The 14,578-nt window shown below is 30.9% G+C and overlaps 1 protein-coding gene across 3 annotated transcripts in view; it reads left to right on the forward strand.

The window, feature by feature from the left end:
• The window catches only part of LOC143076356 (ARF GTPase-activating protein GIT2-like), a 45,124-nt gene that overhangs the window by 26,404 nt on the left and 4,142 nt on the right, over positions 1 to 14,578 (forward strand). For 2 of the 3 annotated variants that reach the window (XM_076252085.1, XM_076252087.1), the window contains 10 exons: positions 232 to 326; positions 735 to 795; positions 1,729 to 1,780; positions 2,442 to 2,514; positions 3,722 to 3,819; positions 4,730 to 4,853; positions 11,250 to 11,395; positions 11,864 to 12,013; positions 12,913 to 13,086; positions 14,200 to 14,265. In XM_076252085.1, the coding sequence (XP_076108200.1) occupies positions 232 to 326; positions 735 to 795; positions 1,729 to 1,780; positions 2,442 to 2,514; positions 3,722 to 3,819; positions 4,730 to 4,853; positions 11,250 to 11,395; positions 11,864 to 12,013; positions 12,913 to 13,086; positions 14,200 to 14,265 (1,039 nt within the window). The remainder of the gene's footprint in view (positions 1 to 231; positions 327 to 734; positions 796 to 1,728; positions 1,781 to 2,441; positions 2,515 to 3,721; positions 3,820 to 4,729; positions 4,854 to 11,249; positions 11,396 to 11,863; positions 12,014 to 12,912; positions 13,087 to 14,199; positions 14,266 to 14,578) is intronic. The other variant, XM_076252086.1, reaches the window with a different exon arrangement.

Below are 14,578 nucleotides of genomic sequence, written 5' to 3' on the forward strand. Positions count from 1 at the left end.
CATGGCCACAATTCCAATGGGAAAACTCCAATATCTCATGCTAAGTATGTCTATAATTCCAATGGGAAACTTCATTTGGTCATGTGAAGTATTTCCTTATTATTCCCTGAAGTATAGAAATTATTGAGACAAATTCTGACATTGACAAAACCAAAGAAACTTTGTTTTATGTTGAAAAATTGTATTAATTTACAACACAGAGCCACTAAAATCATGATTTATTTTTTACAGAGCCGAGTTGTACATAGATTTAGCAGACAGAATATTGGAATTACATTATGAACTAACAGATAGATTAGCTTACTATGTGTGTAAAAGAAAGCCAGGTAAGTGTAAATCTATGAATTAGTTACCATGGTTACCACACTTAATAAGTCAGCAATATTTGGTATTTTGATTCATTTATCTGAATGACATTTATATCATAGTGACACAAAAATTACGAAAAACTAATATGTAACACAGGAACAAGCTACAACTGAAAGTCTGTATTGTATAAGCTATAAAATTTTAAGATATTGCTTTGTTCTCATGCTCAATTTTAAGGTCAAGTTTAATCTTTTGGACTTTGTCACTCAGTAATTATGCATGATAAATCAAGAGTATTTTATTTCGGTATTCATTAAATGTCTATGTGTATGTTCACTTACAAAGTTTTCAGGTAAACATTGACTGAGTAACATAATATATAAAGTGCTTTTACTTTGATTTTCTGCTTCACTTAAATATTTTAGGAATATATTTTCCAGATCACAAGAATGGAATACATTTTATTATCCCAGAAATGGCAGACAGGTAAGTTGTAAAGAGTCAAAGAAAATCCCTGAAAACAATACTTGACATTATTGGTCACCATATGACTGTATGCAAGGATCTATACCGTATTCATTGTCTTTCTAAGATAAATTCAACTGTTTCCTCATGACAAGGCCATAAAAAAGAATAGGTTTGTTTGCCCAAACACTACCTACCCAGAAAAAAAGTTGCCTACTCAAATTCTTTTATTGTCCTGATTTGAAGAAGTTTTTTTTAATCAGATAGGCATGAAGACTAATAAACATCTGATACTTCAATTTCTTTAAAAAAAGAACAAAAAAGAAAATGCCTGCCTACCTACCCGCTATCTCAACCTTTGGGTAGGGTTTGGACAAACCAAAATATTTTTAATTGTGGCCTAACTTAAATTCTAATAATACAAACATCAAAACCTTAACCAGGTTCCGAACTGCAGACAGAATATCGTACAATGAAAGGGAGATAATAATCTTTCCTTGACAAGGTTCCGAACTGGAGACTTGAGAATATTTAACATCAAAAGGGAGATAATTCAATAATGGCTTCAAAATTGTAAAGAAATTAAAAACTACACATAAGAATACATGTGGTTTAAATCAATAAGACAGCAAAAAAACAACACATAGTCAGGCATCATTAAAACAGATAAAGTGGCCATACAGTAAGCTTAAATTTATCAAATCAATTACAAAATAACAGATATTAATAAAGGAAATCACAAGAAAATCTGGAAAGTTATTTTGCATTATTATAGGAAAATATTTATGCATGTCAGATTGTCTTGCCAAGAAACATAACAAAATACATTAATAAATAAAGTATTCAATGTTTACATGTAAAAATTAAAAATTTTGCGTTAGAAAGGTTAGCATGTTTGTGAAACAATGATTTCACTTATCTACATGTTGAAAGTTTTTTGTTGTTTTTTTGCAGTAGTTTGGATTTATCAGAGTTGGCCAAACAAGCAAAGCTGAAATTACAAGCTGTGAGTTGATTTAATTTTAACAATTTAAAGTAGTTCCTGGCAGCAAATCTTTATTTGGAAAAATGTCTGGGTCAAGTTTATCATAGTGCTGATCATTATTGTTAGAGAGTTATGCCCCTTGAAAACATAAATTGTATGGAAAACTGCATTGTTAGCTCTTCCATGTGTTCAATTCTTGCCAGAATTTTATGAAACTTAAATGATAGGCTAATATAAGCAATGTCTTTGACAAGTTTGAAAATCAGTGCCGATTAATAATCTTTAAAAGAGTTATGCCCCATGGAAATATTATTTATATAAAAAATTGTCTATCAACACTCTAACATGTAAAGTTTTGGCCAGATTATTGTCATAATAGATGTATATTATCTGTTTTTTATTAGTTCAAAAATCAGTGCAGATTGAATACTTTTAAAAGTGTTATGCCCCTTGGAAATGATAATGGAAATCGCATTGCATTTGCTCTCAAGCCTTCATTTCGGAAAAATATTAATTTCAAATTTTAAAGAACAAAAATAAGTATTTTTTTTAGTTATTGCAGTAGTACTCTGTTCTTTTATTAAAAATTGGATATCTGTATCATTTTTCTTTTTTTAAATTACACATTATTAATTATTTAAGAGGAGATTTTTCAATCCAATTGTATATCTTTTTTTTTCAGTTGCCGAATCATTTATTTGAAGAATTAGCCATGGATGTCTATGATGAAGTGGACAGACGAGAAAATGATGAGCGTTAGTAGTATAGATTATAAAACACACACACACACATTTTAAAAAAGGAAGGAGAAGAGTTTTATGTTTTCTCTCAAGTATAGAGGTGTAATACCACCATTGATTTTCCCCTATTAGTCTTAGTTAAATTTGCACTTTTCAAAAAAATGTGCAGAATTTATCTTTGTTTCAAATAAAAAAATACTTGGCATGAGTAAAGTTTTATCCTGTCCAGTTCTATAGAAAAAAATTCACATAACATTTCATTGCATATAAGAAAATAACCATCATTGGAAGTTAACCAATCAAATTTCTCCCCTTATTTTATCTGTGTACAAGGTTTAGTCACCATGTAACCTCAAGATTACAAAATTTTCTATAGAAATCCTAAATAAAAAATAATGGTGTTTTGAAATACCCAAGACATATGTTTATGATACAGAAATGGTTTTACTGCAATAAAATGTAGGGATTAATTACCTACAACTGTCAAATTCAAAGGAATATTTTTTTCGACCTACTTTCGTATACAAGCGGATGTGACGTTCCATGATTTGGTGGTATTACACCCAGATTTTAAGTTGATTTATACCACCAGAAAAGGAGAGGCAAAAGAAAGCAGATCAAAGGAAGAGTTAAACTTAAATGTCAAAAAAACAAACTGAGTATTTCATGGCAAAAAAATGACACATAACAGTCTGCATAAACTTAAGGTCAGGTAAGTCCTGGGGTTGAAGACATAAAACTTTGCTCAGTGCTCGGAGCACAAAAATCATGCTCGAAACATGAAATCCAGTATTTTGATTGGTTGATTCTTGAGTCTGAGTACAAAAATCGTGCTCGAAAGTTTTATGACCGCAAGGCCTGCTCTATGTGTGGCAACGGTTGTGTTGCCCATGATAGTATCAGGCGATAAGTCTAATTTGGTAGGTCACATTTTTGAGGAAGAGGACAGTTATTGACATCATTGCTACTAAGGTGCACTAAATAAGGGTTTATATACTGTGCAAACAATCTCAATTTGAAAATAAGGTATGGTTGACAATTAGACAACTTTCCACCAACGATATAAGGACAAGAATGTTTAATTAACAAAAAGATCTTGGCAGAAAAATATATTTACTTTATCTAATTAAAAGAAGCAATCGATGAAATTTTACATTGAAATCATGATAAAAATTTATTCAGAGTCAATATCCCTTATGATTGAAATTTTGTTTATTTATAGATTGGAGTCAGTCACATGACAATTCTGCTGTTGTCAGTGATCGACAAGGTGTTCCATTTCTACCTCTAAATCCAGATTTCTCTGCAACAAGAAATCAGGTAAGCTATGTAAATAGTAACATCACAAAAATTAAAGGCATTTTCTTATATAGAAAATGGTGGATTAAACCTGATTTAATAGCAAGCTAAACCTCTAAATGATTGATCTTATTTTTGGCTTGTTTAGACAAGTCCAAAATCTAAATTGTTTCACATTTATTATGTCTGTGCCTTTTATATTTGACTGTACAGTACGAGTTTGTCTCATTGTTGAAGGCTATACACCTCTCTAATTGATAACATCAAATTCATTTGAACTCTAGTGGTTGACATTGGCAATCATACCATTTCTTTTTAGTTTTGAATTAAAGTGTGGGAATATCTGGGCAGGTTGGTGGTTATAGAAAGGTGTGTACCTTTTTTTTGTAATCAGCTCTTCTAAAAGTTTTCAGCCAAGATCACTGAAACTTTACAGAAAATGAAAACAAAATGAAAATGATTGAAAAATGTAATGTCAGCCATGTAGTTGTGAGGAGAAATAAAGAAAAAGGCCAATGGGCGAAAAAACTTGAAAGATTGGTTTATTGATACAGTTATATAAAGTATGTTCCCTATTGGAATTTTGAAAACAAGGAGAAAATAAAAATTCAATAAAATGTCATGATCTTGTCACATTAACCTCTTGTGTCAAATGTATGAAAACTTTCAAGCTGACAGTTATTCTGTTTCTTGTACACCACAAATCTGTATGATATCTAAAAAAAATGTAGTTTTAGAGGTAGTGTTGATTATATTTCATTTATCTCACACTTATCATTGATTATGGGATTTCAGTAAGTCAATATGGCAACTCTCATCCGTTACAAAATGTCAACTGCAGATTTAAAGCCATTCATTAAAATGTACGTTAAAAATGGCAAATGTTTGGGTTGAGAATTAGGAGAATTTAACACATTATACTTATTTGCAGGGTCGACAGAAACTTGCCAGATTTAATGCCAGAGAGTTTACTACCCTTGTGATAGATATTTTAAGTGATGCCAAAAGAAGACAAACAGGAGCCATGTCTCCAACACAAACCCCTAAAGAACAAGGTAAGGATTCATGACAAGCTGTACAGAATAAGGTATAAGGTTCCAGCAAACTTCTTGAAAAAGGTTCAGATCTATCACATGCTCATTTAGAAAAGCTTTAAAAGATAAGAGAATAAAGTAAGTCTTAAACTTGTTATGAACATGGTAATTAATTTAGTCCAAACTTCTACAGACCTTATTTAGTCCTAGTGACTTCAATGATATTTGTATATTCAGATATACAGGTACAGTTTATGTTTTAACATCTCAACTGTGTGCTCATAAATTAGTCACACTCCAGTGTCTTCCAAATGTTTAGTGAAGTTGGGACAAAGTTAACTAATCTGTACTGTCTCAGTGACATTTTGTTGCTTTCAAAAAAATCTTTACCACGTATCCTATTGGTTAAAAAAAATATAGATATATATAGGTCAAAAGTCACTATTCCTATATATAGATTGTTATTTGGAAAAACTTATTCCAAACAAAATCTTCCAGCCATATATCAGATATTTTCCAATATGTGGATAAAGTTTTTACTGTGAAAAAAAAAATCTTTTTGATTCTGAGGTCATTGAAACAAAGTTCAAATTCAGCATAACTTATTAAATTAAAATTTTTAGAAATTATTTGGATTTGGAATGATTTCTGAATTCATACATCAAATTATTACCAAACTTAGTCATGTTAGTTTGATACTGTTCCTTGGAATGATAACTATTGATTTTGAGGTCAATATGACAAGGTGAAGGTTACAGCAGCAATTGAAAAGCTGAAATTTGGACAGATTTTAATTTAAAGATGATATTTATTGCAAAGTAGTCATATACCATGAAGAACTATATATTACAATTCCTGCTTTATATTCCAACTAGCTCCAGGTTCATTCTGTTGTGTAAGCGCTTAATGGACTGAACACAGATGATTATGAATAGAATTTCAGATCAAGTTTTAAGTTTTAACTTTCTTGAGTTCAGATTGAAATTAAACTTACAGACATTCAACATGTCATTGTCATTATGACAACAAGACATGTCTGAGTGTCCACACTTGTCATTATGTCAACAAGACATTTCCATGTGTCCACACTTGTCATTATGTCAACAAGACATCTCCATGTGTCAACACTTGTCATTATGGCAACAAGACATGTCTGAGTGTCCACACTTGTAATTATGTCAACAAGACATTTGCATGTGTCCACATTTGTTATTATGACAACAAGACATGTCTGAGTGTACACACTTGTCATTATGACAAGACATGTCTGAGTGTCCACACTTGTCAATATGTCAACAAGACATTTCTATGTGTCCACACTTGTCATTATGACAACAAGACATGTCTGAGTGTCCACACTTGTCATTATGTCAACAAGACATTTCTGAGTGTCCACACTTGTCATTATGTCAACAAGACATTTCCATGTGTCCACTCTTGTCATTAGGACAACAAGACATTTTTATGTGTCCACACTTGTCATTATGACAACAAGACATGTCCAAGTGTCCATACTTGTCATTATGACAAAAAGACATTTCTGAGTATCCACACTTGTCATTATGTCAACAAGACATTACTTGTCATTATGACAACAAGACTTTTCCATGTGTCCACACTTGTCATTATGACAACAAGACATGTCTGAGTGTCCGCACTTGTCATTATGTCAACCAGACATTTCCATGTGTCCACACTTGTCATTATGACAACTAAACATTTCTGAGTGTTCACACTTGTCATTTTGACAACAAGACATTTCTATGTGTCCACACTTGTCATTATGACAAAAAGACATTTCTGAGTGTCCACACTTGTCATTTTGTCAACAAGACATTTCTGAGTGTCCACACTTGTCATTTTGTCAACAAGACATTTCCATGTGTCACACTTGTCATTATGACAACAAGACATTTCTATGTGTCCACACTTGTCATTATGACAAAAAGACATGTCTGAGTGTCCACACTTGTCATTATGACAAAAAGACATTTCTGAGTGTCCACACTTGTCATTTTGTCAACAAGACATTTCCATGTGTCCACACTTGTCATTATGACAACAAGACATTTCCATGTGTCACACTTGTCATTATGACAACAAGACATTTCCATGTGTCCACACTTGTCATTATGACAACAAGACATGTCTGAGTGTCCACACTTGTCATTATAACAAAAAGACATTTCTGAGTGTCCACACTTGTCATTATGTCAACAATACATTTGCATGTGTCTACACTTGTTTCATGTTAACTAATACAGACAGGTAGTAAATGTTCAGTAGAGCAGGTAATTTGGTGATTTATTGAAATATGATCACCTTTATGGTTAAAGACCTACCTAATTTATTGTGATCAAAACAGTGATTATCAGGTAATGAAACATTAAATAAATTAATAATTTATCATACCCAAAGTCATGTTTTCTTTTTTAAATAAAAAGTTTAACCCATGCCTGAGTTGACCACATACTATTGTGAAGTGAATTTTCTGATCAGTTTCATGTTATCAGAAACATTCCGTTTCTAATCTGATTGCATATTTATTTCTAACTTTAAAAAATAACAATAATAATGTTTAAACTGAAGTTTTTTAAGTTTTATTTAAGAATCAACAGTCCATTTCAAAGACAATATAAAAAACATTGAAACTTTCAAAGTGTGAATAATAAAAAAAAAAATGGTCCTTCCCTATCTCTTTAATTCAAAACTATACATAGTTGCAGTCTAATTAATTTATGACAAAGATTTAATCGCAATAAAAATATGGAATGAAATTATACATTAAAATTTAATAATTAAGTGTATAATTTTAAACTAGATATATACTCTTGATATATGATAGGCCTTAACTTTTGTCCTTAAGTTTTTATTGGTTGATTGATCTCAAAGAAGATCAGTGATTTTATCAAATGTTTTGTAGTCAATCTACAACTTGTTAATATTGGGGTAAAAATATTAGACTATAGTTTTAATGTAAATCTATTATTGTGATATATTACTAGAAAGGATTAATTTAATTTGTGTGTCCTTCTTTGTGTTGCTGTATCATTGATGTAGTGTGGATTTATTTATTTTCGTGGGTACCAATTTTCGTGGATTAAGGAAATCCTACAAATTTGTGGATTAAGTAATTTTGTGGTTTTGCCGACATCTTGATTCAAAGCTACATAACATTTGTCATTGGTTGATCATTTAATTTTGTGGTTCATCTGTACTAAAAAAATGTATGAAAATTGGTATCCAACGAATACTAACGAATCCACAGTATTGATGTACATGTATTACCATAAAAATTAATTACTGTTTTTGATGAGGTAAATATCTAGTTTTAATGAGTTTTGAAAAATTGATATCTCTGAGGCAAACACATATTTACCAAAAAAAAAATGTTGTATTCCATATATGCAGCGATTAAAAAATGCTTTAAATGACAAATTTTTACCAAAACAAATCGCACATCAAACCTTTACCAACCTTATAGATGCTCAAACCTGTGACCTATAGCAGTCAGAATATGCTGTTTTATTCAAAATACAATTTGTGTATAAAAAAACATTTAAAATGATACAATTAGAGGGGGGTAGGAGGGGTCCTGAATCCGAAATCCTGGGCTTAAAAACACGAAATCTTAAAGTCCCTAATTTAAATTAATTTAAATCCCCACATCCAGAAATTTGAAAAAAGAATTCTCAGATCCAGAAAGGGTCCCGAAATCCCTAGCTTAAAAACACCTGATCCCGGAGTCCACATAAACGTGTTATCCCCTCAATTATTGAAAAATTCTGTTTGTATGACATCTTCAATGTAATAATATTGACATAATTTAACAAACATGAAGACATTTGAATTAAGTTGATAAATATTAATTTCATAAATCTCAGTGTTGACTGGGTGTAATCAAGTTTCCAAAAAGATGAGTTTTAAATCTCAGCATTGATAGGGTGTAATTAAGCTTCTAAAAGATAAGTTTTAAATCTCAGCATTAATAAGGTGTAATTAAGTTTTCAGAAAGATAATTTTTTAAATCTCAACGTTGATAGGGTGTATTTAAGTTTCAGAAAGATAAGGTTTTAAATCTCAGCATTAATAAGGTGTAATTAAGTTTTCAGAAAGATAAGGTTTTAAATCACATCATTGATAGGGTGTAATTAAGTTTTGCAGAAAGATAAGGTTTTAAATCTCAACGTTGACTGGGTGTAATTAAGTTTTAGAAAGATAAGGTTTTAAATCTCAATATTGATTGGGTATAATTAAGTTTCAGAAAGATAAGGTTTTAAATCTCAACATAGACTGGGTATAATTAAGTTTCAGAAAGATAAGGTTTTAAATCTCAACATTGACTGGGTATAATTTAGTTTCAGAAAGATAAGGTTTTAAATCTCAACATTGACTGGGTATAATTAAGTTTCAGAAAGATAAGGTTTTAAATCTCAACATTGACTGGGTATAATTAAGTTTCAGAAAGATAAGGTTTTAAATCTCAACATAGACTGGGTATAATTAAGTTTCAGAAAGATAAGGTTTTAAATCTCAACATTGACTGGGTATAATTAAGTTTCAGAAAGATAAGGTTTTAAATCTCAACATTGACTGGGTATAATTAAGTTTCAGAAAGATAAGGTTTTAAATCTCAACATTGACTGGGTATAATTAAGTTTCAGAAAGATAAGGATTTAAATCTCAATGTTGACTTGGTGTAATTAAGTTTCAGAAAGATAAGGTTTTAAATCTCAACATTGACTGGGTGTAATTTCAGTTTCAAAAAGATTAGGTTTTAAATCTCAACGTTGACATGGTGTAGTTAAGTTTCTAAAAGATAAGTATTACATCTCAACTTTGACAGGGTGTAATTAAGTTTGAAAAAGATAAGTTTTAAATCTCAACGTTGACAGGGTGAAATTAAGTTTGAAAAAGATAAATTTTAAAACTCAACTGTTGACCGGGTGTAATTAAGTTTCAAAAAGATATGTATTAAATCTCAGTGTTGACAGGTTTTCATTAAGTTTTAAATCTCTGCATTGACGGGGTGTAATTTTGTTACATTGTAATTAATAGTGTCATGTTACAGATGTTGATATTTTTGGAGTTTTTACCTGTTTGTTTATTTGTCAATTGAACAGGTAAATGAATATTTTTTTTTATTAATAGGAAGGAACTGAATCATTTATTGTATGACAAACTTTCTTTGTGTAAATAAAAAGGTTGTATAGATATTAGAATACTTGTAAACCAATGATACCTAGATAGCGAATTTTAAAACATTTAATTTGAAGGGAGGGGTGTAGTAGTAGTAGGATATGTGGTGTATTACATGTAAAGTAACATCACCTGTCTCACCTTTACATGGTAAGGTTACTGTTTAAAAACTGGATATTTTAATGGCCAAAATTTTATTTAAAATTTAAATATAGAAAAGAGGCCTGTAGTTAACTGTTGTCATTTGTTTATGTTTGTCATATTTGTTTTTCATAATTTGTATTGTTATAGATAAGCCAGTCATATTTTCTCATTTGAATTATTTTACAATCTTCATGTCAGGAACTTATAAATATAGCTTTAGTTTTGGTATTTCTCATTGTTGAAGGCCTTACATTTGCCTATAATTGCTCATATCTCAGTCATTTTAACTTAGGTGGGTAGTTGTCTTATTGACAGTCACTTTATAGCTTGTTGTTCTGTGTGAGCCAAGGCTCAGTGTTGAAGGCACTACATTGACCTATAATGGTTTACTTTTTTTAGATTGTTATTTGGATGGAGGGTTGTCTCATTGGCACTCACACCACATCTTCCTATATCTATATACCAAATCTCCTTATCTTTATGTCATATAAATTCTTCGAGGATGAAATAAGGAGGTTGATACTGGTTTGATTATCTATAGAATTAATAACAGAAAAGACATACAATTCTATTCACTTTAGTATGCACACTTCTAATCATTTCACTGACCTTAAATTATTTGGCGGGATTTTTTTTTCGACAATTCAGGATTTGTTAATCAGTTATCTTATTCATATGCAGCTTTTCTTGAAATCGCCAACTTTTTGGTCCATAATTTTTATACCCCCTCTAAAAAAAGTTGGGTTATACTGTTTTACCTCTGCCTGTCTGTTCGTTCGTCCATCCATCCATCCATTCAATGAATATTTTTTTGTCTCATTTTTTTTCTAAAACTTTATTATTTAATACAAGCAATTCTTAATTTTGGTTTCAGGGTTTATATGACTCAACTATACCATGTAATACGTTTTAAGATTCATCACTCTACAACTTTCTGTTTACAGAAATATTTAGTCAGGGGTATCATTGTTGAACAGTAGCTCACAGTTTCACTTGTTTGAAAGTCACAATAATAAATGCACGCAATAATTTCTGGATTGACAGTGCAGTTAATTTTGTTTGTGAATATTTTAGAGAAACCGACTAGTCCCATGCCCCTTAGAAGGAAGATTAACAGTATTGCCAGTGATGAAGAGCCATTGTATGATGTTGTTGCCTCGGATGAAGATTATAGTAGTATAGATAATCTCAGTATATCCAGTAGCAAGCTCAAACATCAAGTAAGTTTGCCTTCTTTTTCATTTATAATTTCTTATTATTTAATGAAAGGGGGAGGGGGCTATAATATTTTTATATTGATTCTCAATTTTGTAACAAAATTGTATTGCCAGAGAAACATACAAATTAATTTTCTAAATAATTTTATTTAAATTGTTGAATAAATAATTTTATTTGAATTGTTGGATAAATAATTTTATTTAAATTGTTGAATAAATTTTTTATTTAAAAAAAAAATTGTTGAATAAATACTTTTATTTAAAATGTTGAAAAAATAATTTGCTTTCAAATAATGTTAATAATCAGCAGTATACAATGGAATAAATGTCATGAAATCAGAGAGAAAATATGTATTAACTTTTATAAAGTTAAAATAATACATTAATTACCCATGTCACTTGTATTTTTCATTTACTTTATGTGAAGAAAGACAACCTTATGTCAATAACAAGAATTTATTTACATTGTAGCCTCATCATGAAGCTGTAGTAGAGGGACCTGTCTCAACAGAAGAATTTCTCCAGATGAAGAGAAAATTAGGTTCCATGGAATGTCAGGTTCATCAGTTACTACAACAGAACAAAGATTTACGCAAGGAGAGAGATGATCTACATTTACTGGTATGTATATAAAAGAGATATCTAGTGTCCTGGATATTCTCAAAAGTATCTTACATATTTGCTTTCATCATCTGTAATTTTCCATTTTTTCAAAGGTTGATGAAACAGCAATTTTCATTTTTATGCCCCTACTATAGTCAACATTGTAAGTAATTGTTAACATGGTAAATGTGCTCAACTGCCATTTTGGTTTCTTTATTAGTTCCATAACGAGGAAGTGAAAGTGAACTTTAGGTTTGCACTCAGTCCGTCCATCCGTTTGTTTGTCTGTCTGTCTGTCTGTCTGTCTGTCTGTCCGTCAGTTAGTCTGGCAAATCAGTTTTTCACACTTTTTTTCTTCATGCTTAAAGATATTGATTTGAAAATTGGTATATAGGTTTATCATGACAAGTTACTGATCAAGTTTGAATTTTGTTCTGGTCTTAAGATTTTGTGCAGAGTTATGGTCGTTTGACTTCGAATATTTACTTAAATAATCAGTTTCAACACTTTTTTTCGTCATGCTTGAAGATATTGCTTTGATATTAGTTATATAGCTTACACCATTACAATTTAAAGTTCAAGTAAGAATTTGTTCCAATACAATGAATTTTTAACCGGTAAGGGACTATGTATTGCCTGCCATGCAATACTCACAGAATGCTTGTTCTAACAAGTTTGTCTCATGCTAATTTTATGGAACTCATTCACAATATTAGAATTACAACATGCAGGAAGGGTTGGAATTTGGATTGTGAGTCATAATAGCACAGCAAGCCAACAAGTGCTTATCTTTTAAGTCTCACCATCAGTTATAAAATGATTCTGAAGAAGTGTGAGTTCTACCTTACCTTCAAAATAATAACTTACATGGTTTTTCTATCAAACATTTTAAGGAATTTGAATTTTGATGTTTGCAGGTCCAAAAATTAACCAAAGAAATCACAATCTTAAGAGAACATACTCAGCAACATATTCAGACATTACCTAATGGTTATGGTCAGTCTGATGATGTCCAGAATAGTCCCATTAGAAATCCAACTCGGCCACAGTCCATGTTTGAGCCAAGAGATCAACAGAGATTGTCCCAAAAGGTAGGTCATGTTTGAGCCCAGAGATCAACAGAGATTGTCCCAAAAGGTAGGTCATGTTTGAGCCCAGAGATCAACAGAGATTGTCCCAAAAGGTAGGTCATGTTTGAGCCCAGAGATCAACAGAGATTGTCCCAAAAGGTAGGTCATGTTTGAGCCCAGAGATCAACAGAGATTGTCCCAAAAGTTAGGTCATGTTTGAGCCCAGAGATCAACAGAGATTGTCCCAAAAAGTAGGTCATGTTTGAGCCCAGAGATCAACAGAGATTGTACCAAAAGGTAGGTCATGTTTGAGCCCAGAGATCAACAGAGATTGTCCCAAAAGGTAGGTCATGTTTGAGCCCAGAGATCAACAGAGATTGTCCCAAAAGATAGGTCAAGTTGTATAGAAGAAAATTCAAAACCACTCAATGAGATAAAGTTCACACTAAAAATAACTGTACTGACAAAAACACTTTGTTTGACAAGAGGTGAAGTACACCAAGTTGTCATTCAAAATCATAAGTTGAAATACGACAACTCTGCGTAATAAATAAATTTTGTGTTTTTACTGTCTTCTGATTGGTTAAAATTATTAGTTTTATTTTCAATGTTGTCAATTTTGATGGCGACATGCCCACTTTGACGTTGTGTATTCATACGCCAACATGTGTGTACGTTGTTATTGTTTATATAAATAATATAAAAAGTTCTTTGAGCCTTAGTTTTGATAGAAATTTATTTATAATGAATGGCAATAATTTATTTTGATTTTATTGAACCATAAAACTAATTTTTTACTCTTCACATTTTACATAATCCGCTTCGCGGATTATTCAATGTGAAGAGTCAAGAATTAGTTTTATGGTTCAATAAATTCAAAATAGATAATAACCATTCATTAAATAATGAAAACAATGAAGAGAAAAGTCCTTGGTAAGCAACATCCCATTTGACCAAATGTCATGATTTATAATTCAAAACCTCTAAATTAGAAAAAGTTCACTTGCAAAATAATTTTATAATTAAATCTTTTCTGTTTAGAATAAAGCACCTTGTTATTATAAGGCCTTTTGGAGAACAAATGTTAACCCAATAACATAAAAAATCTGGTGACACACTTCATTTATTTTTCAGAGTCAGTCTAAAGATTCTTTGCCTTCTGCTCATTCATTTTCTAATCTTCACATGCAAGAAGAAGGGGTAAGTATTGTATGAATTGTTTCACATTCCTCATTTCTGGGCCTTTTATAGCTAACTTTGCAGTATGTGTTTTGCTCATGGTTGAAGGCTCTACGATGACCTATAGTTATTAATTACTTTGTCATTTGGTTCCTTTTTGAGTGTTGTCTCATTGACATCATCATACCTTTTTTTCTTATTTTTATATCAATATGAACATGAAAATAATACTTTATAAATGTGATATGTTTGAAGCACAATTCTGATGTTACCGTGTTAGAAAAAGTCAAACCCAAGGATTTAAAAGTCAGGGATTTATAAATACTGTAAACAG

Source organism: Mytilus galloprovincialis, chromosome 5 (assembly GCF_965363235.1).
Source record: "Mytilus galloprovincialis chromosome 5, xbMytGall1.hap1.1, whole genome shotgun sequence".
In the NCBI taxonomy this organism is placed as follows: domain Eukaryota; kingdom Metazoa; phylum Mollusca; class Bivalvia; order Mytilida; family Mytilidae; genus Mytilus; species Mytilus galloprovincialis.